Source organism: Globicephala melas, chromosome 15, assembly GCF_963455315.2.
Source record: "Globicephala melas chromosome 15, mGloMel1.2, whole genome shotgun sequence".
NCBI classification, from domain to species: Eukaryota; Metazoa; Chordata; class Mammalia; order Artiodactyla; family Delphinidae; genus Globicephala; species Globicephala melas.
Genome location: NC_083328.1, coordinates 1,029,719 through 1,053,134, shown reverse-complemented (window position 1 = coordinate 1,053,134; position 23,416 = coordinate 1,029,719). Strand labels below are relative to the sequence as shown.

Below are 23,416 nucleotides of genomic sequence, written 5' to 3'. Positions count from 1 at the left end.
GCAGTTTGGGAAGAGCAAAAGTTGGGGGGGGCGACACTCCGAGACCGGAGAGTAAAGAATGAGGGGAGAGGCGGGGGGGCGTGGAGGGAAGAGCGACAGGATGAGGACCATGAGGGTCGGGGGCAGCTCCGGGCCTGGGGTCCCGCCACACCCCGCAGCCAAGCCTAGCTTCGCGGCTTCCCCGGCGGAGACAGGTGCGGGTTACAGGCGCCTATTAATAGCCCGGAGCCGGCTCCTTCCCGCGAGCATGGCAGCAGCGGGCAGAGCCGGGCGACCGGATTGGGGGGGGGGGGTCCTGTAACACCCCCTCCAAGGGCTCCAGCGGCGGGGGGCGGAGCAATGCTCCCTCCACGCCGGCTGTGCGAAGGCTAGGCGCCCACAGTCTGCTCCCTGCCCGTCCTCGACTACAAGATGGGGCTCCAGATGGGGGGCAGTCTCCGCGTCAACTTGGGGCGCCGCGGCTACCACTGCTCCCTCGCAGGCAAGACCACCTCCCTACCCCGATCCCTGCCTATCCCGCCCTTCGTGCTCACAGCGCTCAGGAAAGTTTCGGGGTCCCCAAGGCGCCTCCTAGCCCGAGGGGTCCGGAGTCCCGGGCCTTCGGGCCGCGGCGTCGGGGAGGGAAGTTTGTCCAGCCGGGGCTGGGCGACTGCTAACTTCGAGTGCGCCCGCCTCGGAACCCGAGAGCGGGGACGCCCAGGACCGACGGACCCAACGCGCCACAACCAAAGCCCCACCGGCGAGGGGACTCGGCCCCGGCGCGGACGCTCAGGGCACGGCGCGGGGACTGGAGCGGCCCGGGCCGCGAGAGCCGCTGGGGACCCCGAGCCCGCCCCCGCTGCCGCCTGGGCGAGCATCTTCCTTGCCTCCCCCAGGGGCTGGGACCCGCTGGCCCTGCAGCTGCGGTAGAAGCGACCCCCAAGCCGCAGCACCCTCCCCTACACGCCCCTTCCTACCTGGGCCGGGGTGCGGGCCAGGGGCCGGAGGCACGGTCGCGGGCGAGCGGAGCGCGCGCGCCCAGGTCCCCGGAGCGCGGCGGCGGCGGCGGCGGCTTCCCCTCCTTCCTCCAGCTTTTCCTCCTCCGGCCTCGCTGGCTCCAGACAGATCTCCTCCCCCTCGCGCCCTGCCCGCCACTCCCGGAGCCCGCCGGGCTGGGCTCCGCCTGCGACGGGGAGAGGAGCGGAGCCGGCGGGAGCCGGGCTGCGGCGCTCACTGCGTCAAGCGCGGGGCGAGCGCGGGGCGGCGGCGGGGACAGCGCGTGGCGAGCCCTGGGCCGGCCGGGCAGGCGGGGGAGCGGCGGCTCCGGCTCCGGCTCCGGCTCCGGCGCGGGCGCGGGCGCGGTGGTGGCGGCCGCGGCCGCGCCGAGGTTGTAGCACATTCTTTCCGAGCGTGAGCGAAGGTTTCGTGGAGGAGCCCGAGCGGGGAGGGCTGGAGGAGGGGTGGGGGACGCGGGCGGGGCGCGCGGCGGTGGCGATCCCTCACGTCGGTGGACTGGGGGTGTCCGGAGGGTGAGGCGGGAGGGAAAGTTGGAGCGTGCTGTGGGGGCGGCGTGGGGAGCCCAGCGGCATCCTCGCCCCCTCCTTCCGGCTCGCTCTGCGCGCCCCCGCCCCGCCCCAGGCCACGTTAGAGCAGAAGCCCCCGAAGGCCTAGGAGTCGGGACACTGGGTGGAGATGGGAGGTGGGCCCCTGGGGCGGAGATGTGCACGCGCGTGCGGGCACTGCCTTGTGCACACACACCCGGGAACCGCGTGAAAGTTGACCCGAAGTCAGACCCTGTGTGGGCGCGCGCGTCCGCGAGTGCAATTGCTCGGCCCGCAGGGGCGCGCGTTTCCGGGATGGGGAGGGCCCTGCACCTGCTGGAGGTCGCGCCCTAAAGGATTTGCCCTCCCCCAGATTGCTGACCCCCACTAACCCTCCCACTGCTCGGCCCCGCCCCCCTTTCGGTTAGGGGGAGGGCCGAGGAGGGTGTGTGGGATCAGCCAGGATTCTTCGGATTCCGGAAGGTTCGGTTTAGCGGATTTTCCTCCCACCGATCCCCTTCCCCTACATTCGCCTCCCGAACCCCCGGGGGACTGAAATCTCTCGGTCGGCCTCTAAACAGGGTTCTAAATCCGCAGCGCCCTGGTCTCCCTGAGCCCGCACCCAGCGTCCACACCGCCTCCCGGGGCGGCTCCCGCTCCCCACGGCCGCTGCCCAGCCTGCGGCTTGCGTGTTCGGTGAGAATTCCAAACCAGACTCAAGAGCGCCCCCGCCCGGCACGGCCTGCGCACCGCTTCCTGAGCCGCTGTGTCGGAGCCCGGGAGCCGGGACGCCGGAGGGCGCGCGGGGCAAGACCCTCCGGGCGCCGCGCCTTGCGCCGCGCCCCTGCCCCGCGTCCTGCCCCGGCCCGGGATGGGAGACAGAGACGGCGGGGTCGACCTGCGCGCCGCGGGGCGCGCGCGGCATAGGGGAGGGGGCTGCGGGAGGGTGAGGGGCGCCCCCCCCCGGGAGGAGGCGCCGGGACAGGCGTGGGAGTGGCGCGTGAGGCTGCGAGCAACGCGGCCAAAGGCTGGCCAGGCCGAGGATGGGCGCGCTGGGTTCCGGTTCGGGGTCTGGTCCAGCGGCCTCTCCGCAGCCCATAAACTCCGTCCAGCCTGCGGCGCCCGCTGCCGCCCTCCAGCTCCTCCCAACCCCACCCGCGCCTCCGAGACCCCAGAGAGGTCCGGGATAGAGGATAGGCCACCACCTTGCCCCTGGACCCTTGCGCCTAGAGGATGACGGTCAATGTCGGAGCCACTGTCTTCTGGCTGTCCTGTCCTTGAGGGGTGCTCAGACCTCCTGGGACCGAGAGGTGGGGGCAGAGGCTGCCTTGGGGGGGGTGTCTCTCTTGCCAAGGGTCCCTACTAGAGGTGCACTGCCCCTCTGTAGCCTAGGCCGGCTCACAGCCCCCGTTCCCACTTTCTCCCCAACTCGCCAGGGCCTTGCAATTCGGTGACCTGGTTCGCCAGGCGCGGTGCTCCTGCCTTAGGGGAGCACTCCTGCCGGATACCCAGGCCTTTCCTGCTCCAGCATCTTGAGATGTGGAAATACGCCTTTGTTTGCTCTAAGAGGGCAGAGCCTGGCTGCTGCCCCCCAGAAAGGCCAGACCCGCCTCAGGCTGGGAATGGGAGACCCCAGGGCAGACCCGGAGGGAGGAGGGAGGCCCGTCTCTCTCTGGGCTAAATAAAGGCAGAGGGCTCTCTCTCTGGTGTGTCTCCTGTGAGGCAAGATCCCTCCCTCTCTCTCTCCCTCCCTCTCTCTTTCTCCCTCCCTCTTTCATCTCTCAGACACTCCTCTCCTCCTGAGAACCCCCCCCCCCGCCCAGCCTCTGTTGTAGACACACTGCACCCACACACCTCATGTCTATAGGCAGCCGCAACCTCACCCACCAGCCCACTCCACCACGAGGCGTTATCTAGTCGGGAACGCGGGATACTGCTCCACCCTCACAGAAGCCCAGCTTAAGTTGTAGCTGGTATAGCCTGGCAGCCTGCTCCAAGCACCCCCAAGTCAAATACACCGCAAGTCCACACCTAACACACGTGCACTCACACGCCCACGTGGAATCCCGAGTCCACACCTAACACCCGTGCACTCGCGCGCGCCCACGTGGAATCCCGAGTCCACACCTAACACCCGTGCACTCGCGCGCCCACGTGGAATCCCGAGTCCACACCTAACACACGTGCACTCGCGCGCGCCCACGTGGAATCCCGAGTCCACACCTAACACCCGTGCACTCGCGCGCGCCCACGTGGAATCCCGAGTCCGCACCTAACACACGTGCACTCGCGCCCACCCACATGGAATTATAAACTTCACTTCCATGTGTCAAGCGTGTGCTTGCCGCGTGCATCAGTTCAGTTCATCCTCGCGGCCACCCTAGAAATGAGTACTATTAACACCTCCCACTTCACAGGGAGGCCAGGATTGAACGCTACAGGAACTGGGTCAGCAAGATTCTTGTTTTTATTGTAACAAACCCACTGCCGTATCTGGATGCACCCCAGTGCTCTCTGGGGAGAGGCAAGCTAGGAAGTGAGGGCCCTCGGGCCTGGGGCTGTGGGGCCACCACCTTCCCGAGCTGCTAGGGCCCCCCCCGTGCCTGTGTCCCCCACCTCTTTCCTCCAGACACTCTGAGATTCCCCCGGCCAAGTACTCACCACATTGGATTTTCCACCAGACTGTGCAGCAGAGCAGGACAGTCTGACCCACCTCTGCATCCAGGTGCCATACACCCGGCCAGCACAGGAGGGGTGACTGAGCGCAGTTTCAGAATAGACGAGGGCCTCACATTTCTCCACACCCCCGTCATGGCTCCTCTCTCCTCTAACGATGGCCTGGCTGGGAGGAGCTGACCCAGGCAGGTCAGTCAGTCACCTGAGAGTACACAGGGAAAGAGCAGAGGGACACAAGTGGCCGGGATTAATGTGGAGAAGAGCCCTCCCCAGCCCCATCCTGGGAGATGGTACCCAGAGAAAAATGGAGACTGTCTCTTCCTGTGCCCGGAACTTCACAGTAACAACAACAAACAACATAAAACCCAAAAGCCATAAAAGAAGCAATATGTCCAACTTATATCCAAGCAAAGATCCTTTATCCTCATATGTAAAGAGCTCTTACAAATCAATTAAAAAAATATACCCAAGAGGGAAAAAAGTGAGCAGAGATTATGAACAGAAAAGGAAATAAAAATAACACTTATATATACAAAAAGTGCCCAGTCTCACACTTAACAACAGAAATGCAAATTAAAATTACTCTCAAAGATGATTTTTCATTGATCCAATGGGCAAAGAGTAAAGTTTAATGACACACCATGTTGCAATGGTATAGGGAAGCAGGCACTCTTGGAACATCTGAAACAATGTCCAAATTACAAATACATATATCCTTTGGCGCAGCATGTACTTCTAGGAATTTGTCCTCCAGAGACTGCTCACAAACCTGAAGAATGATATATTACTGCATTCAAGGTTATTCACTGAAGCACTCTTTGTAATAGCAGCAGATTGGAAACATCCTAAATATCGGCTGGCGGTGGAGCGCTGGGACACATCCACGTGGAGGCGCGTGCAGCTGGGTAAGCGCAGACTGATTTGAGTCCATCTCCCAGAACGGTCTTGAGGGGAACAAACAAGGAGAGGAACAATGTATGTAGTACTTTTTTTTTTTTACGAGTACAAAAAGGGTGTAACAAAATAACATTTTACTTGCTTGTGTGTATTATTTACTGACAATGAAATTCAACCTCCTTAAGAGTACAGTTCCACGAGTTTTGACAAACGTATACATCTGTGTCATCACCACCCCAATCAAGATATTGAAACTTCCATCGCCCCAGAAAATGAGACTTCTCACTGAGTACCCACGTCTGCCATTTGAATTTTGTACAATGTGCATACATTTCCTTTTGTAATACATTTAAATACAGAAGTTAAAATGAAAAATTGTTTCATATCTGTCATCTCATCTGGTCCCCGCAATAACCCAGGGAGGCAAATCGTCCCAGCCCCATTTTACGTATCAGACTGAACTTCGTTCCTGGAATGACAGAGACTTGCCCCAGAGAGCCGAGTCCGAACCTGAACCCAAGGCTCTCTTGTTTCACCAGATTTATTGAGGGATAATTTACATGCCATACACTGCACCCATTTCAAGCGTGCCAGTCAATGGATGTTAGTGTATTCACAGAGTTGTGCAACCATCTAATCTGAGAGCATTTTTTACCCCAAAAGGAAAGCCCAGTACCCGTTAGCAGTCACCCGCATTCTCCACCACCACCTCCAGCCCTAGGCAGCCACCGACCTACTTTCTGTCTCTGTAGATTTGATTTTTCTGGACACTTCAGATCAATGGAATCGTATGCTCTGTGGTCTTTTGGGACCGGCTAAGTTCACTTAGTGGTATTGTCTTAGTGGTAAAATGCAGGGGGGTCTTGTTTTCGGTTTTTCAGTTTTTTCAGGTATGGAGTTTATCTCAAATCATGTTAACCTGTGATGTAGGCATTTGGAATAAAAGAGTGGAAGACGAGCTGAATGAGTCTGAGAGAGCATCTGAAGGGGCAGCATTTTACACGCAAGGAAGACGAGGCCCACGAAGTGAGGTTTCTTGCCCAAGTCAAACGTTAGCTGGCAGCAAGTCGACGATGAAAATTTCGATTCCCTTCTTCCTACTCCACTGCTTCTCCTTCTGACAAACACTTGGCCTACACGGTTTAGAATCCTAGATCCCTCTTCTCCAACTTCTACAGAGATGGCACGATGTGGAGAGGAAGGGAAAGGGAGGATCCATGCCTGCACCCTTTGACACATGCCTCTGTAGCATCTTGAATCAATCATTCTCTTCCCATTTCCACTGCCATGCCACAGGGCTGGCCCAACGCCTGCCCAGAAGACTTCTGCAGGAACTTCAAAGCTGAGATTCCTATATGTTGTAGCATATGTCACAATTTCATTCCTTTTGATTGGCTAATAATATTCCATTGCATGGATGGACCACATTTTATTATCCATTCATTAGCTGATGGACATTTGGGTTGTTTCCGCTTTGGGGATATTAACGAATATGCTGCTATGAACGTTTACGTAGTTTTTACATTAACACGTGTTTTCATTTCTCTTGGGTATATACCAAGGAGTGGAATTGCTGGTCATATGGTAACTCTGTGTTTAACATTTTGAAGAATTCCCAAACTGTTTCCAAAGTGGATGCAACATTTCATATTTCCACCAGCAGTGTGTGTGTTTCGACTTCTCCACACCCTCACCACCACTTGTTTTTATGTCTATTTGATTCTGGCCATCCCGGTGGGTGCGAAAGGGTATCTCACTGTGGTTTTGATTTGCATTTCCCAACGGCTAATAATGCTGAGCATCTTTTCATGAGCTTCTCGGCCTTTGTAAATCTTCTTTGGAGAAATGTCTATTAGGGGCCTTGTCCACGGCCACTAGGCTATTTACCTTTTTATTATTGAGTTGTAAGAGTTCTTTATATATTCTAGACACAAGTTCCTAATTAGATTTATAATTTGCTAATATTTTCTCCCTTCCTATAGGTTGTTTTTTCACTTTCTTGTTGGAATTGTTTGCAGCACAAAAGTTTTTAATTTTGATGAGGTCCAATTTTTTTTTTTCTTTTCGTCGCTTGTGCTTTTGATGTCGTATCTAAGAAGCCCCTGCCTAAGGTGAAGATTTACTCCTATGTTTTCTTCTAAGAGTTTTATAGTTTCAGCCCTTATATTTAGGTCTTTGATCCATTAAGTTATTTTTCAGATGCTGTGAAAAGGGGGTCCAGTTTCATTCTTTGCACGTGTTGTTGGTCCCAGCACCATTTGCTGAAAAGACTGTTCCTTCTCCGTTGAATCATCTTGGCCCCCTTGTCAAAAATAAAGTGACCGTAAATACAAGGGTTTATTCCTGCACCCTCAGCTCCACCCCATAGGTGTATATGTCTCTACCCTTCTGCCAGACCCCTCTGTCCCGTTCCCTGTAGAACCTGACCGTGGGACGTGGGAACCCTCTGCTTCGTTCTTCATCTGCAAGATCGTTTTGACTCTTTGGGGCCCTTTACTCTTGAACTCAGTGCAAGCCCTTGGCTTATCCATCAGCCTCCCGGGCTGCCTCCAGCACATGTAGGAGCCGTGATAACTCAAGATTACCAACAATGGAATTGCTACCAACAAAGGGCGCACTTTTCAAGCACCTGCTGTACGCCAGTACTTACTGTGTGTAAGTACTTGATGCTCGTTAATTCTTTCATGCCGTGGCGACACTGAGGCACCAGGAGTCCAAGAAACTAGTCCAAGGTCTCACACACACGGTCAGTGAACAGCTACCACGGTCCAGCCGCTTGGCTACAGCACCTGGGCTCTTTCATTGGCTTTCACATGTAATCTTGCAAATTTTCAAACATACAGAAGAGTTGATATAATTTTATAGTGACACCCAAACGCCCACAGCAGACGTCTGGCTCCACTTGCTTTATCACCCTTCTCTCCAGCCCCCAGGAATCAACCACTTTCCCAGTTGGCTGCAGATGTCCATACACGACACCCCTAAACAGGCAGCGCGCACAGCACAAACTAGGCTTCAATGTTCGTTATGGAGTTTTTCATTCTTTGCAGTAAAACTGATAATGAAATGTAGAAACATCAGGGGGACCATCTAGAATGCTCTAATGTGTGCTCTGCAGCCCAAACCCCCATTGACAGACAGAACGTTCGCTCCAAAAATGCCCACGTGCCCCAGCCCCCCGCGCCACCCTGGCTCCGACTTTTTCCACCGTACGTTGGCTTACTCTCTTCCGGAATTTCATAAACTTGGGGTCATAGAGTATATGCCCTCCCTGGGTCTGGCTCCTTCCACCCTGTCCAAAGGTGTGTGTCCGTTGGCTGCCGTTTCGCTGAGCGGCTCTGAGTCGTTCGCACATCACGGCCGCTCTTCCCCATCGTGGGGCTGGGCGCCTGGAGGCCTCGCAGCGCCACTCCCATGGCGTGTCTTGGTCTGAGGGAGGCAGAGACATCTGCCCAGCCTTCAGACGCCACGCTGCTCCCCCGTGGCCTCAGCTCTGGCCTCTCTCCTGCTCACCTGCGTGACCTCTGTTCGCACCTGTGTCCCCACCTGCTCCTCGGGGCCAGCTGCACACCGACCGGAGGAAATGGGGGCCATGTCTCCTCCTTGGAAGCCAGAGGCTGCAGAAATGCACGTCTTTGTGGGCATCGCGCGTCTGGGATAAACCACACGATGGGCTGTTGGGTGGAGAAATCAACAGAGTATGACTGCATAGAAAATTCAATTCCAATTTTGCGAAGAACAAATGTACGTGTGCGTAGAAGTAAGACCTGGCCGAATGATGGTGCTTTTCGTTCTCTTTTTTTTTTTCCAGAATTGTCCCTCTTGACGATTAGGAATGTGGATTACGACAGCCGGGGCTGTCGGAGCTCGGGCCGCGCCGAGGCACCCTGCCCTCAGGGACCCTGAGACGTCAGGTCTGTGTCCCTGACAGGCGCGGCCCAGGGCCACCATCAAGGAGCAGCCAATGTTTGCAGACCGGATGCGGGCCGGAAGGACAGATGGACGGACAGACAGAGGGGGCCTCACACCTGGGTCGGGTCCATTGCGTCTCCAAGTTCTGGGAACTAGCGGGCCGCCTTTCCCGGGGCTGCAGAGGTGGGGCTAGGACAGCTGTCCCAAAGGGGCTTGCAGCCCCTCGTGCTTTGAGGGCTGGAGCTGGTCTCCTACAGCGTGAGAGGCCGGGGACCACAGCTCCCCGGGGGGCCGCCAGGTCCCTCCAGGGACTCCAAGATGGAGGGGCCGTCGGAGGCCACAGGTGGGCGTGGCCTTGAACACATGTGGGCCCCGGCCGACAGTGAAAGCGGCAGCAGCACCGGCCCTTCCCCCACTTCTCACGTGAGCCCCTGGGGTCAGGACCAGTCAGAGCAGTGCCACCTTTGGGCAAAGTACTCACAGTAGGTGCTTCGGGACCGAGCCACAGGTGTGCCCTTCCTCACAGGTGGGCCGTCAGCGTGTAGCCCTGCTGCCCTGCTCGGTGGGGACCCCAATGCCCACCCTTCTCCCTGGGAGACCCGCTGCAGCCCAGCCCCGGGGCGCAGGAGCCCGGGGGCAGGAGGGCGGGTCTGGGTTCAGTGGGCACCATCCTAGCGCGCGCTCGTCCCCTTCTGAGGGTGTGGCCTCCTCACCTCCAGGCCTGTGCTTACGCCTGTGCCCCTGCGTGGCATGCTGTCCAGCACACTGGTCAGCCTGCCCCAGGCCTCTGCCCTTCAGGCCCAGCTTGGGTGTCCTGGGCCGGTTCAGGTGCCCGTGCACGCCCATCACCTGGGCTGGGGTCGTGGTTCCTGGTCGGGGATCACCTTGCAGGAAAGGGCTTGTGTCAGTGCCCCCGAGCCCCAGTGCCCCTCACAGGACTTGAACTGACCTGGCTGGGGGGGGGGGCATCCCAGGGGAGGGACAGGCAAGTGGGTCCAGGGAACAGAGGCCAACTCCGCCCCTCCCCCTGGCAGTCTCCATGCCAACCGACCGTCCCATCTCCTGCTTCGGTGTCAGCTGCTCTCCTTTCCCGGAGGGCCCTCTGCCCCCACAGACAGGCCACTTACCCTGAGCCCCCGTCAGGATGGAAAACCAGGCAAAGTAGGAGATTTGGGCCAGGAGGTGCCCTGCTGCAGGGAACAATTGATTGAGTCTCCTCCAGGAATGAGGCCAGCGCCTCCATCCTTCCTGGCCGAGCGCCCTCCCTCTGGCCTGATCCGTGGGTCAGAGGCATGTGGACGAGAGTCCAGGGGGTGGCCTTCCTCACAGCCACCCTGATCCACCCCTTCCTGGGTCCATGTCGACGCCTCTGCAGGGCAGCCTGGGATCTACAGCTGCAGGCCTCAGATCCCTCCAGGCTGCCCAGCCCCTGGGCCTCCATTAAAGCACCAACTAGTGTGGGAGGTGGCCCTCCACCACCTCCTTGCAGGACAACGTGCCCCCCCCGCTCAATTACTTTTGAGAAAAATACACACGGCCCTTGTGTTACTGTCCTTTCTTCTCCCACTCAAGCCTCCTGGCCCAGTGGGGCATCAGGATGTGCTTGATTTCCTCCAGTGTCAGGGAGCTCACTACTCAGCCCTGGTAGCTGCTGGTTTATGCACCTACATGTCCCACCTGGCTCTGTCTTGAGAAGAGCTGAGCACCCCGTCCTGCCCCAGACAGGGCGGCTCCTCGGGCCATCTCAGGGCAGCCTGTGGTGGGCCCACCTCTGAGGGCTCCTGGCCTCAGCTCGGTCCTCGGCCCAGCCCTGCCTGCCCCCTCCCACGTGACCTCCACCCACACCTCCTCGCCTCCCCTGCATCTCTGCAAAGGTGTCCCCAGCTCTCCTGGCTGTGCAGCCACCAGTGCCCCCTGGAGCTGACCTCTCGGGAGTCTGGGCTTCGCGGGCTAATGGGCAGCAGCCCGGGACAGGCTGTGATGGACACCAGCAGGGCAGGGACCCAGCTGTGTGATGTACTGTCAAGTGGGCAGCAGATAAAACGCCTACCCAGTGCGACAGAAGCAAGATATAAAAAGCCTCCACGGCGCCTTTTTATTGACTAGAAATCTTGTCCTTCATGTCCCATCATGTCCCGGGCTAACAGGCCACACTGAAGCTGGAGGGAAGTCGGTGTCCTGGCCGCAGGGAGACGCGGGCTCCCAGGTCGCCCGACACAGCCTGGGGCCCCCCGTCGTCCCCCAGCATCAGTGAACCCCTCCCAGGACTGTCTGACGTGGCGGGTCACCGTCCCCCATGCACTTTCTCCCCCTTCTCGTCGGGGGTCCGGCAGGACACGATCACCCCTCGCGGAGGCTGCGGGTGGCAAGGGACTTGCCCAAAGCAGACCTGGTCCTAGTTCTGCAGCATCGTAGAAGCGCAGGTTCTGGGGCCGCCCACCACTCGGCATGCAAGGAGGACGTGCGCCCGTCTTGCAGTTGGGGCTAAGTCCCGGGATGGGGGGATTTACCCTGCATCCCTGCAAGTCAGAGGCAATGCTGGGCTGGGACCCAAGGCTATGGGGCCCCAGAGGCCCAGGGAGCCCCCGGGGGGGATCAAGCCAGGGTCTAGAGCATCTGCAGATGGCTGTGGAGCTCCAACCGGACCAACACCCAGAGCACAAGCTTCCCCGGCACCAGGGGTCTGCGGGCCCCAAGGCCCTCACGAGGCCAGCAGGGCAGAGATGGAAGACAGGCTCCTTCTGAGGCAGGTTATGCCCCGCAGGCTAGAGGCCAGCAGGGAGAGGGCTCAGGAGGCGGCCGCAGCCTGGAGCTGGCTCCTGGGGGTCCTGTGCCCACCCGAGCCCCGGGCCGGGGTCCCCAGCAGCCCCGTTCCTGTCCTGTGCAGGCCCCTCTCCCAGTCCCCTCAGGCAGGTGGCAGCTGCAAGCCCGCTGCTCCACGCCCGGCCCAGCACCCCAGGGACCGCGTGAGCCAGAAATGTCTGTGGCTCAAAGGAGGCCGGGAGGCACGCTGATCTAAATGAAGGGCCGTCTCTTCCTTCCAGAAGAGCTGGGCCCGTGGCACCTCCGAGGAGCCTGGAGCTGGCTGGCCAGTCGCGGCATGCGGAGCTAGTAATTAATAAAAATGAGTAATGATGGACCATCTGTCCCAGCCTGTGCTCCATGGCGGGGCCACGCCGAGCCTTCATTAGGCATTCCTCGGCTGTGTCCCCACAGATGTTGACAGTGGCCGTGGGGCTCCTGTGGGAAGACTGAGTTGAATAAATTTAGGCAAACAGCATGGAGAAGGCTGGGTCTCGGTGAAGGAACTCATGCGGGGTCAGCCTGAGTGAGACCCATGGGCAGGGGCCCGCCGTCTGTCCTCCACCCGGGAAGGTGGGACGGGGTGCAGACTGCGCGTGGGTGGGGGCCTGGCCTCACCTGCTCCCTGCACGACCTTGGGCGAGCGCCGGACCACTCCGAGCCTCCACTCCAGGCTGCGGGGAGCAGGGCAGGGCCCCAGGACGGGGGTCAGAGTGTGTGTTGGAAGCACGGGGATCAGGGATCAGGACCCCCAGAGCCTTTAGTTTGCTCACGTGCAAAGGAGGCCGCTGTCCGTGGAGTCTAGTTGGTGACCAGTGGACAGAAGGGGCCTCGTGTCTTAGAACTCTTGGAAGGTGCTGGTCAGGGCTTACTCTCCTCGACAAGCTGGCCACCGCTGTGCTCCTGCCAGAGACCCTCAGCCCTGGAAAAGGCCTGCGGGCCAGGAGCTGCTCCTTGCCCTGGGGGAGTCCATCAGCAGGAGACGGGGCTGGGCGCCCTGGATGCCCACGGCTTGCAGCCCAGGGAGAGTCAGACAAGCAAAGAGGGAGCTGCAGGGAAACCGGGGTTCAGCATGGGCGGAGGTGCCGGGAGAGGAAGCACCCCCAGAGGTCTGGGGTGGCAGGGAGCCTGGGCAGACGCAGAGGCAGGGTTTGCCCTCTTGGAATCCCAAAGCTTTGGGCTCTGCGGTGTGTCACGGCTCCCCAGGCTGGCTCCTCTCCGGACAAGTGGCCAAATGCCCCAGGGTGGGGCCCTCCCACGCAGGGAAGGGTAGCTGGCCTTGAAAACACCGGGAAGAGGCATGCACAGAGAGGGACACTGAGATGCAGAGCCAGGCGGCCTGCCCAAGGCCACGCAGCGAGAGCAGTGGAGCCTGACTCCCTCCAGGCAGAGGGAAGCCCCAGCTCACCCTGACCCTGACCTCGAAGGTCTTCCCGCCCCTTTCCCCACCCCCTCCGCAGCCTCCAGATCTGAACTCTCCTGCCGTATCTCTGCCCCTCGTCCCCTATTTCCCTCCAGTGTCTCTACTGCATTGTGAGGGTGACTCTCTCAAGATGGACCTCATCTTAGAGGTAAACACTCCGGTCTCCCCTGCGGACACGGGTATTGAACACGGACCACAGCAGAGGATCTCTGCCTGCTCAGCAGCTCTTCGCGTTTGCTGTCCTGTCAGCTGACCCCACCCCTCCTGGTGAGTGCACCCACCCACCTGTGTCTCCCCAGTCCCAAGGGACAGCTAGCTGAGCAGGCCCTGGCCGCAGGCCCGTGACATCGGACCCCAGGCGTCTCTGGTTACCCACCTGGGTAACCCAAAGTCTGCCTGGCTCACCCCCAGAGAACCCAAGCCCCCAGCTTTGTCCCCACACAATGGAGCACCCGCCCAGAAAGTGGAATCAGAGGATGTGTTTGTTCCAGGGGCAGTCAGCCTGGCCGGACCCTCGGTGCCCATGGAGGTCAGAAGGGAAACTGAGGCCCAGGGGAAGGCAGCCCTCCCATGCAGAATGGGGTCAGAGTGGAGACAGGAACCCAGACCCCCTGGGCACCAGGCCAGGGGTCTTTCCCACCCGGGGTCTCCTGCCAGCCTCACTGCAATGCAGGTACAGCCCCCTCAGGCAGGGGTCAAGGAGAGAAGAGGGTGCAGGGAGCCTGGAGAGCTATGGAGGTGCTCAAGGGCAAGGGGGTGGAGAGGAGCGCGTCATTACCCGCGTGAGTATTCATGAGTCCCATGAATATTCATAGCAACTCTTACCACTGATAAGGGACAAGCTGGACTGGGAGGGAGAATCCATTACTCACTTGTCTGGCCAACCTGGGGCCAGAACCTGGGCAGTGGCCCTGGGCCTTGCGGCCCATCCACCAGCAGGCCCAACAGGGACCCCTCTCCAAAGGTTGACAAGGAGCAGGGGCCAGCGAGGGCCTGGCCAGGGTGAGAGGGCCACACGGCCTCTCCCTGCCATGGGCGTGGGCTCCCGGGCCCAGCAGCTAGTCACGGACGCCTGGGCGTGGCAGGCGGGGACGGGGGGGGGGGGGGGGGGGGGGGGGGCGGGGGGGGCGGGGGGGGCAGAGTGGCCGGGAGCTGGGTGCCTCAAGATGGGTCTGGCTCCTCCGGGTAATTGGCAAGCAGCCAGAAGGAGCTGGGAAGAGGCTGCAGCTGCTGGAAACAGGATCGCCTGGGGGCTGATGAGGACAAGACTAATGTCAGTGGTGGAGGGAGCCCAGAGAAGGAAAGCGAGGACGGCTCAGAGAGGGTCAGTAACTCGCCCGAGGTCACACAGCAAAACCATGAGGCAGTCCAGGGCTCCATTCTGTGAGTGTACAAGTGTGGGTGGGGGCTCTGGTATGCAGGAGGGTGACACCTGAGCTGGTTCCTACCCCAGGACAGGTGTGTGATTCTTCCCGCACTTAGTAGGCCCTCGATTTGTATATATCCAATGAATGACTGACCCACAGCTCCACGTGTGTCTGTATTTTAAAGGGAGAACCGAGTCTCAGAGGAAGGGCCCCGTCCCAGGTCATGCTGGAGGGCACGATGGGTCAGCCCCTGTCTCACTGGGTTATGCCTGCAGGTTAGACACGGATCTTTGTGGAAAACCACCATCTTTGGCGATCCTGAGCCATTAGGAGCGGGGAAGACTCCGCCCCGCCTCTCTGTGACCTCAATCCCTTCTAATACACGGAGCTGAGAAAGGTGTGCGAGTGATACTCACCTGGAGGAAAACAGAAGACTCAGGAGACCAAGGGCCGTTGAGAGCGGAGGGCGGCAGGGCTGGGCTGAGACAGGACAGGGCAGGTGGATAGGAGGGTCCCAAGGCCAAGGGAGGCCTGAGTCTCTGGAGCAAATCCCGAGGCTGAAAGAGTGAGCACACACGTCCATCTGCATGGTGACAAAGCAGGCAGGACACCACGTTGATAGGAAATCAAATGAGGAGGCTGACAGTTTGTGGGGGACTAAAATAATCATAAATGATGGTTTTTATTAAAAAGTATCACTGGGAAAATGTAGGCTCATTCCAGAAGCCCAAAAAGAGCCCAAAATGTAATAAGGGGGAAGAGGGGAGATGGGGAATGGAAAATTAAAATCATGAAAATAGCCCAAGAAAATCTTCTGATATCTGCTGGCGGTGGCGGGAGGGAAGGACGGAAGGAAGGAGGAAGGGAGGGTGTCATGTAGTGTGAAGTGATAAACATTATTCTGCAGCCGAAACAGCACGAGGGCGGGAGGAAGAGGGACAGATAATCTATCACGGAGGCATGACGGATGTTCCTGCTGCGGACAAGGGGGCCAGGCCAGCCGCGGGCCCAGCAGGAGCCCAGGTCCCCGGGAGAGTGGGGACAGCCTCTGGTGGCCCTGGGCAGCCTAAGTTACACGGTGTCTGGGCTTGAAGGGCCTGGGGCTCGTGGAATCCAATCTGGATGAGAGAAGGGAAACAGGCCCAGAGAGGGGAGGCCGGGGCTCAGAGTCACACAGCAATCCAGGGTCAGGGAGAGGCAGGAACATGGGCCTCCCTGGGGACAGGGGAGGCGGGGACGGAGCAGCAGCTGGACCCCCAGATCCAGGCCTCCCTCAGGGAGGAGTCGGGAGACCTCGCTACCTCCTACCAGCTCCTGCCAAGCCGGCGGCCGCAGCAGCCCCCCATCCCCACAGGGGTACGGGCTGGGGATCCAGTCTGGGTGTGAATCCCGAGTCAGCCACTCCCCCCAGGAAAGTCCCCCGGCGCACAAGTCCCGTCAGGATGTGGAAGGTGGCCAGCGCGCAGTGCCGGGCACAGGGCAAGGGTCCCCTCTACATCCACGGCTGGCCCTGGAGCTTCTGGTGCCATGTCATTCAGGGGGCTCTACCTGGGGTTCCCTCCTGTGAAGCAGAGGATGCTAACCCCTGACGTGTCTAAAGACAAAAAAAGAGGACCCGGAATCTCTCAGGTCGGTGGCCATCTACCCTGTCTTTGCGTGGAATCAGAAAAACTCGACTTGCAAGCTCTGGCTAAGGTGGCAGGGTGGCAGGAAGGGGCGACGTGGCCCGGGCTCGGGGGCGTCCGGGCCTGTCGAAGCCCTCTGGGCCTTGGGAGACGGGAAGCAGTCGGAACATCACCTCCCTCCCTGCCAGGGGCTGCGGGGGCAGCTGGTCAGCCAGCACCAGGACGGGCAGGCGACGGGGGCGGTCCAGCCAGCCCCACCCTGGGCCACCCGGCTCAGCGGCACACCTGAGACCCCTGCACGGCAGGTGGGGAGAGACAGGAAGACGGGAAGGTGGAGGCTAGGCCTGGAGAAGCAAGGAGAGAGCCAGAGGCAGAGACGCCAGGACCCCTCCCCAGACTCCACCTCCCGGGACCCCTGCCCTCCCAGGGTCCCTGCGGGCGCCGCTGTCCTCCCACCCCTGGGCCCCCTGCCTCCCTGGGCAGGGTGCTCCTTGGTACATCCTCCCCGCACCCCTCTGCTCTGTAATTAAAGGCGATCTCAACCCCCTTTCTGGAAAGTTTGGGACGAATATGAGCAAAGCCCCTTCCGCAGCCTCTGAGCCACTTTGAGCAGAGCTGGGGGCAGAGGCCACGCCCCCTCTCCGCTTGGGAGGGAAGCAGCCTAGGCTCTGATGCTCTGGGAACCCCACTTCCCACCCACAGTCCTCTCCCTCTGCTGCAGGAGAAAGGGTTTGGGGTCCGTGCCGACCAAGGGATGCAGGGCGGGGAGCTGTGCGGCAGTCACAGCCTTGGGCTCCAGGAAACGCGGCGGGGGAGGGTCAGAACCGGCCCCTCAGGGGCTGTGAGGACAGGACGGAACTGCCCGCCCGACCACCACGGCCAGGACCTGCCTGCTGCGGGGAGCTGTCGGGGACCCCAAGGAGAGAAGAGTGTCCCAGACACCCCCCTTCAGCCATCCTGGGTCTATGTGGGCCCCCTGATGGGAGGGTGCAGGGCACCCAAGTCCCCCAGCCAGGTCTCGGGACCCCAAGTCCAGGATCCTTTCAGGGCTTGGGGATTCACAAGGCAGTTGTCTCCTAGGGCCCAACCCCGCGGGGCTGCGCCCATCCCCTGCTGGCAGCAGAAGTCTCCGTGGGGTCTGCAGGGAGGGCCCATGCTCGGAGGCTGCAAAGGGGGCCTGGAAGGGCGCTGACCATGACCGCAACCAGCAGCATCTCCTGGGCGCTTTGCAAGGATGGGGGCGTGACTGCCTGAAGGGTTCCGGGTGGGGTTTTGGTTTCTCGAGGAAGTTGAGGTGGATTTCCACACGACTAAGTTCTCCCTCTGAAATTGGTTAAAGGCCTTCCTGGGTTCGGGAAGCAGGGAGGCGAAGGAGGAAGGAGACAGAACCAGGCCCTGGGAATGAGGCCCAGCCAGCAAGCGAGGCCAAGGAGGCGGGCGCCCTGCGCAGAGGGGCTGAGAGGCTGCGCCGGCCCAGCTGTCACAGCTCCTGAACCCCTGCGTCCAGGACGCTGGAGAAAACCGCTGCGATCGAGCCATCAGCCACCGGCGGCCTGGGCCTCTCCGCTCAAGCGCTGGAGGAATTTTTCAACAGATGCAAATGACTTTCTTGGGGGGAGGGGAGCAAAGCTTCCTTCCCTGCCAGAGATGCCTGGAATCCTGAACTGGCCCTGGGCCCCGGCACGGCCCTCACACGCCTCTCCCCATGGCTGGGGGCCGCCCCAGTGCCAGCCCCCACCCTGGGCCCCATCCACCTAACCCAGGAACGCCAGGGCAGACAAGGCAACGACCACCGGAAGGATGCAGAGGAGGGAAGCTGGCCCGCAGTGCACGATGGGCCTCCTCGTCCTGAGCAGAGGTGGCGGCCCGGGAGGCAGCTCCCCCGCCCCCGTCCCCACCACAGACCAGGGTGGATCTGCAGCCAGGACCCCCGCCCCCCTCCACGTGACACCGAAGCCCCCCCATGCCTAACATTGCCCGAGGGCCGATTAGGACGTCTGGAGTTGATTAGACTCTGACACTGATGAAGCCCAGAGGTAATTAGTGAGAGAAAAAAAGTTCTGATTAGTCCTCAGCATAATTCTCTCCAATTATTCAAAGTTCATGCCTGCAGGGGGTGGAATATCTCCAGGAATATTTATTTATATCCCGAGTTTTTTCATCAGCTTTGTGAATCTAGTTAATAATCACCAGGACTGAACTTGTTAACCTGGAGACTTCGATGGGGCCGAGCCGGTCTGACGCTCAGAGGCTCAGCAAGGGACACTGGGGCCTGTCTTTTCTCCGCTGGAAGAAGCCTCGGGTCGCCACCGACATGTGTCACTTGGGGCTCACCTGGAGCTTGTGGGGAGCAGGGTCGGTGGCGGGCCCTTCCTGTGGGTAGGAAAGTGGGAGGAGGTAGGAGCAGCCATGCGCCCAGGGCCACGGGAGGTGGCCCCGCAGCAGGGCTCCTGTCCTGGGGACGACCTCCGGGTGGAAGCTAACGTGGGGTCTTGGCCATCTGCTGCCCCAGGCCCGGCCCGCCCTGCTCTCCCTGGGTGCCCGGGACTGCAGCCGGTCTTCACCCCTGCACAGCGCACTCTTTGCCAAGCTGCGCACACCCCCAGAGGCCCCTGCTGGTGGCTTAAGGCCCAGGCCAGGTCCTGCCTGTCTGTGGCTGGCAAGACAAGGCAAACTGCTGACCACAGGTGAGAGGGGTGTGGCCGAGGCCCAGCTGCACGGCTGCCAGGTGTGTGCGGTGGGAGAGCCCGCTTCCCGCTCCGAGCCTCAGCAAAATCTCACGGGGACAGGCAGGGTCCCGGAGGACCCCTGAGGTTTTGGAGAAGTCCCAGGGCAGATATGGGGACACCGTGGTGACTCTGGCGACTCTGAACTTGGAGCACAATTGCTTGGGGACTGCGTGTAATTCTGTTTCCTGGTATTGCCCAGCTCAGACCTCCTATAGCTCAGGGACCAGGTGAATGGGGGTGGGGCGCGGAGGGGGGTCTGTTAATGGAAGGAGAAAATGAATCATTAAAGAGAAAGGTTTTCGGGCTTCCCTGGCGGCGCAGTGGTTAGGAATCCGCCTGCCAATGCAGGGGACACAGGTTTGAGCCCTGGTCCAGGAAGATCCCACATGCCGCAGAGCAACTAAGCCCGTGCGCCACAACTACTGAGCCTGCGCTCTAGAGCCCGCGAGCCACAACTACCAAGGCCGTGTGCCAAAAGTACTGAGCCCGCAAGCCACAACTACTGAAGCCCATGCACCTACGGCCCATGCTCTGCAACAAGAGAAGCCACCGCAATGAGAAGCCCGCGCACCGCAACGAAGACCCAACGCAGCCCCAAAATAAATAAATAAAAATGAAAGAGAAAGGCTTTCCATTCATCAGGAAAGTCCTGCAGCCTCTGATGCAGCTGAACAGAGCCCTCCCCCAGCAGGCTGCGCCCCCTCGGCTGCCACCCCTCCCCCTCCATCCTCAGGCCCTCCTAGTTAACAAGCTCGCGGCCTTTGCAGGTCTGGAGAGCTAACGCAGGGTTTGGCTTTTGCCCTCAGGGGCCACGGGGCAGAGCGTCCGGCAGGGCTGGCGTTCTTGGGGGGCTCTGGGCTGGGTGAATCAGGGTCCTTTCTGCCTGCAGAGTGTGGGGTCCGTGCAGGTGCAGCTCTAAAAACGGTCGCCTCACTACTTTCATGTCCCACACGCCCTTCCAGAACCCTCCACTCCCGTGCTGAGAGGTGGAGTCTGTTCCAGCCCTGCGTTTGCGGTGGTCCCCAGGACGCAGCGTGAAGTGATGCTCTGTGACTCCTGACGCTGGCCACAAACGGCGACACCACTGCCACCTGGCTCTGTCCTGGGGACACAGACACCCTCTTCTGCCCACAGACTGCCCCCACTGGAGCTCACCATCTGGAATGAGGCCCCTTCACCCGGGCCGGTGCCCCACCCAGTGCCTCGGGCAGCAGAGACCAGCGTCCAGTCCACGCCCAGCCCCGCCCACGGTGCAGATTTGGGAGCGGAATAAACCGCTGTTGTTTCAGGCCACTGAGCTTGGGGCACTTTGTGGCGCAGCAACAGTACCATCAGAACAGGGGGAGCAGCGTGGGGCTGGGCTGCAGTGGTCCAAGCTGTGCCCCAGCTCCCCGGCTCTGCCCCCACTCCCACCCCCGGCTCCAGGCGTAAGCGGCTTCCGGGAGGAGATGAGGCCAGGGCTGCCTCTGCCTCCGTTCCCTTCTGGTCCGCATCCTGGAACTGAAGGCTCCAGTTTTCAGTGCGGAGGCTCAGAGCTCCGCCTCCCTCTGCCCTCTCTCTTCTCTGCTGCTGTCCAGGCTGCCCAGAAGAGCCCGCCTCAGCAGCAGATGACGCTCTTTTTGGATTAATTTAGCCCAAATCAGCAAGGGATCTCCTCATTAGGTTTTAATGAGGAGCTTATTAGCTGGGCGGTTCAGGGAAGGGTATTTGCTCTGTCTGCCCAGGTAACGCTGCTTCAATCCAGCTAAGAGGAAGTTCGGAGACACCCCCGTTCCCCTGTTCCCGTGGAGGTTCAGCAACCCCTCCAAGACGAAGGAAGAAGAGGGAACTGGGCACCCACTGGCCACAGTAAGAGGCCTGGCTGCTGGGTCCGGCGTTGCCACTGACCCACTGGCCAATCCCAGTCAACACCCCACCCCACTCCCGGCCTCAGTTTCCACATTTGCGCCCTGACAGAGTTGGACGAGATGAAGACGACACAGGGAGATATAATCGTTCAGTGCTTGCCACGTGCTGGCCCAAGTAACAGCATTCACCAGCAACAGGAATCCTGCCAACAACCCAGGTAGGGGGTGCTCGATCTGCCCGGTTACAGGGAGCTGCTGGGAACATCCGTGCACCATTTTTGTGGGACACATGCGTGCGTCTCTCTTGGGTGAGAACCTAGGAGCGGAGCAGCTGGGTCTGGGTCGAGGGCAGGTGTTTCACTCCCCAAAGTGGCTGCCCCGCTTCCCACCCACCGTCAGTGGGAGCGCCCCAGCTGACCACACCCTTGCCGACACTGTGGTCGGTCTTTGCTCATTCTAGCCTTTCCAGGAGGCGTGAGGCGACGCCGCGCTGCGGTCCTCATTTGCCTTTTCCTAGTGACTGACGACACTGAGCATCCTTTCAATGTGCTGATGTGCCGCGTCTTCTTTACTGAAATGTCTGTTTAAATACTCGGCCCTGGGCTTCCCTGGCGGCGCAGTGGTTGGGAGTCCGCCTGCCGATGCAGGGGACACGGGTTCGTGCCCCGGTCCGGGAAGATCCCACATGTGCAGAGTGGCTGGGCCCGTGAGCCATGGCCGCTGAGCCTGCGCGTCCGGAGCCTGTGCTCCGCGACAGGAGAGGCCACAACAGGGAGAGGCCCGCGTACCGCAAAAAAAAAAAAAAAAAAAAAAAAAATACTCGGCCCATTTCAAACACTGGGCTCTGAGTCTTCTTATCACCGAGTTATGAAAGGTCTTTATATATTCTGAATACAAGTCCTTCATCAGATATATGTTTTGCAAATATTTTCTTCTAGTCTGCAGCGTGCCTTTTCGTGGGAGAAAAAAACTTAGGGACCTTGGGTTTGGCAAACATTTCTCAAATGTGACACGAAAAGCACAGATTGTAAAATAAAGTGGACTTGATGAATATTTAACGTGTTTGCCCTTCAAAAGACACTGTGGTGCCCATTTTAAAGATGGGAAAAGTGAGACATGAAGGGCTAAGGCATCTTGCCTTTCCTCTGTGAGTCTGGGCAGGAGTGTGGTGAGGGGAAGAAAAGGACTCGCCTGGGGTGACCCCGCTCCCTGCTCAGCTCTGTGGCCTCAGAGTCTTATCCAAATTACTGTCCGGCCCCCACTGGTCACCGAGCGGGTGGGAGGCCACAGCACTGCCCAGCGATGCACCCCTACTGCTGAGTGGTGGCGCCAGCCTTGCAGCCAGGGGTCTGGCCCCAGGGGAGGTCCTGAGGCTCAGAGAGTGAGTGTGTGCCCCGTGGCTGCAGGGGGGTCCCAGGGGGGTCCCAGGAAGGCTGGGAAGCAGAGACTGTCAGAGCCCGTGAAGCAGCAGGAGGTGGCCTTGGGGGAGAAGTCTGGCCCAGAAACAAGGAGTTGGGCACATGTGGGGGCCAGCTGGGGACCTGGGGGGCACTCAGCACAGGCTCTGTGCCTCGGCCCCAAGGTCAGACTGGGGCATGGGTCCCCTAGGCTGGTCATACCCTCAGAAGGCATCTACCCTGGTTCACGGATGGCCCAAGAAGGGAGGGGGCCCCCGAATCATACAGGGGGCCACAGTGAGGTAGGGCCAGCCCCAGCATTGCCTGCCAGGCGAGGGGGCTTCTCCGTCTCCACTGGGCCTCCCTGCCTCCAGGCCTCTCCCACAGGAGCTGGCGACATAGCAGCCCCCCTGCCACCACTTCAAAACCTGGGATGGCCCCCAATTCCACATACTGCCTGGGCGCCAGGCCCTGGGCTGGGCGCTGGGGACGCAGAGAAGGGGACATATGGGGACACGGTTTCTGCTGGCTGACATCTCAGCCGGGTATCCCAGGCCCTCTGTACGACTCCGGCAGAGTTCTCAGGTGCTCTGCCCCTCGCTGACCCACAACTGACCCATCCTTCTTAGCTCTGGGCTTGCTCTTGGGGCTGGGTTGGACTTCTCCTCCAGGATGCCTTCCTGGGCCCCATAAACCCTGGAGGCCCAGCTTGGGGCACAACAAGGACCAGAGCGACTCACAAAGCCCCCACCTCAGTCCCTTCGTAGGAGAAACGGGACTATCTCAGGGAGGGGCCTAGGAGCTAACGTGTGCGCGTGTCTGCTGTGGGTGCAGAGCGCTTTGGAATCCGGAAAGCGCTTCGCGCGCTGGCAGCCTCTGAGGACACGCCCCTCCCGCTATCTGCGCCCTTGCGCCCGGCTCTTCCCGTGCTGAATGGGCCGATTCCCAGGGCCGTGAAGCGTTGCACCTCCCCTCCCTGCCATCTTGGGTCACTGGCTCTGGGAGGCCAGCTGCCGTGCCGTGAGGACACCTGGCCTGAGCAGGGGCCAAGTGGGAGGAACCGAGGCCCCGGCCACTACGGACCCTGAGCCGCCTGGACAGGGAGCCTCCGGCCTCAGTCAAGCCTTCAGATGCAGCCTCGTGAGAGCCCCTGAGCTGGAACCACCCAGCTAAGCGACGCCCAGATGCCTCACCCCGGAAATTATGGGAGATAACACGCAT

The 23,416-nt window shown here is 60.2% G+C and overlaps 1 protein-coding gene across 1 annotated transcript; it reads right to left on the bottom strand.

The window, feature by feature from the left end:
- Positions 1-5,149: 5,149 nt before the first annotated feature.
- Positions 5,150-23,416, bottom strand: LOC115848713 (uncharacterized). The gene is made up of 7 exons (XM_060284409.1): positions 23,389-23,416; positions 15,906-15,973; positions 15,014-15,154; positions 12,426-12,856; positions 8,607-8,767; positions 8,317-8,522; positions 5,150-7,913 (listed from the first exon to the last, which is right to left on the bottom strand). Exons 1-7 carry the CDS (start codon positions 23,414-23,416, stop codon positions 7,893-7,895), a joined length of 1,056 nt encoding a protein of 351 aa, XP_060140392.1. The 3' UTR covers positions 5,150-7,892.

Bases quoted from the DNA above. Each gene is read 5' to 3' on its own strand.
- LOC115848713 (XM_060284409.1), bottom strand. From the start codon at position 23,416: ATGCGTGTTATCTCCCATAATTTCCGGG. The intron at 8,768-12,425 runs GTGAGGCCAGGC...TCCACCCAACAG, and splicing joins CAAGGTCGTGCAGGGAGCAG to CCCATCGTGTGGTTTATCCC. The intron at 8,523-8,606 runs GTGAGCAGGAGA...TGCCTCCCTCAG, and splicing joins TGCGAACAGAGGTCACGCAG to ACCAAGACACGCCATGGGAG.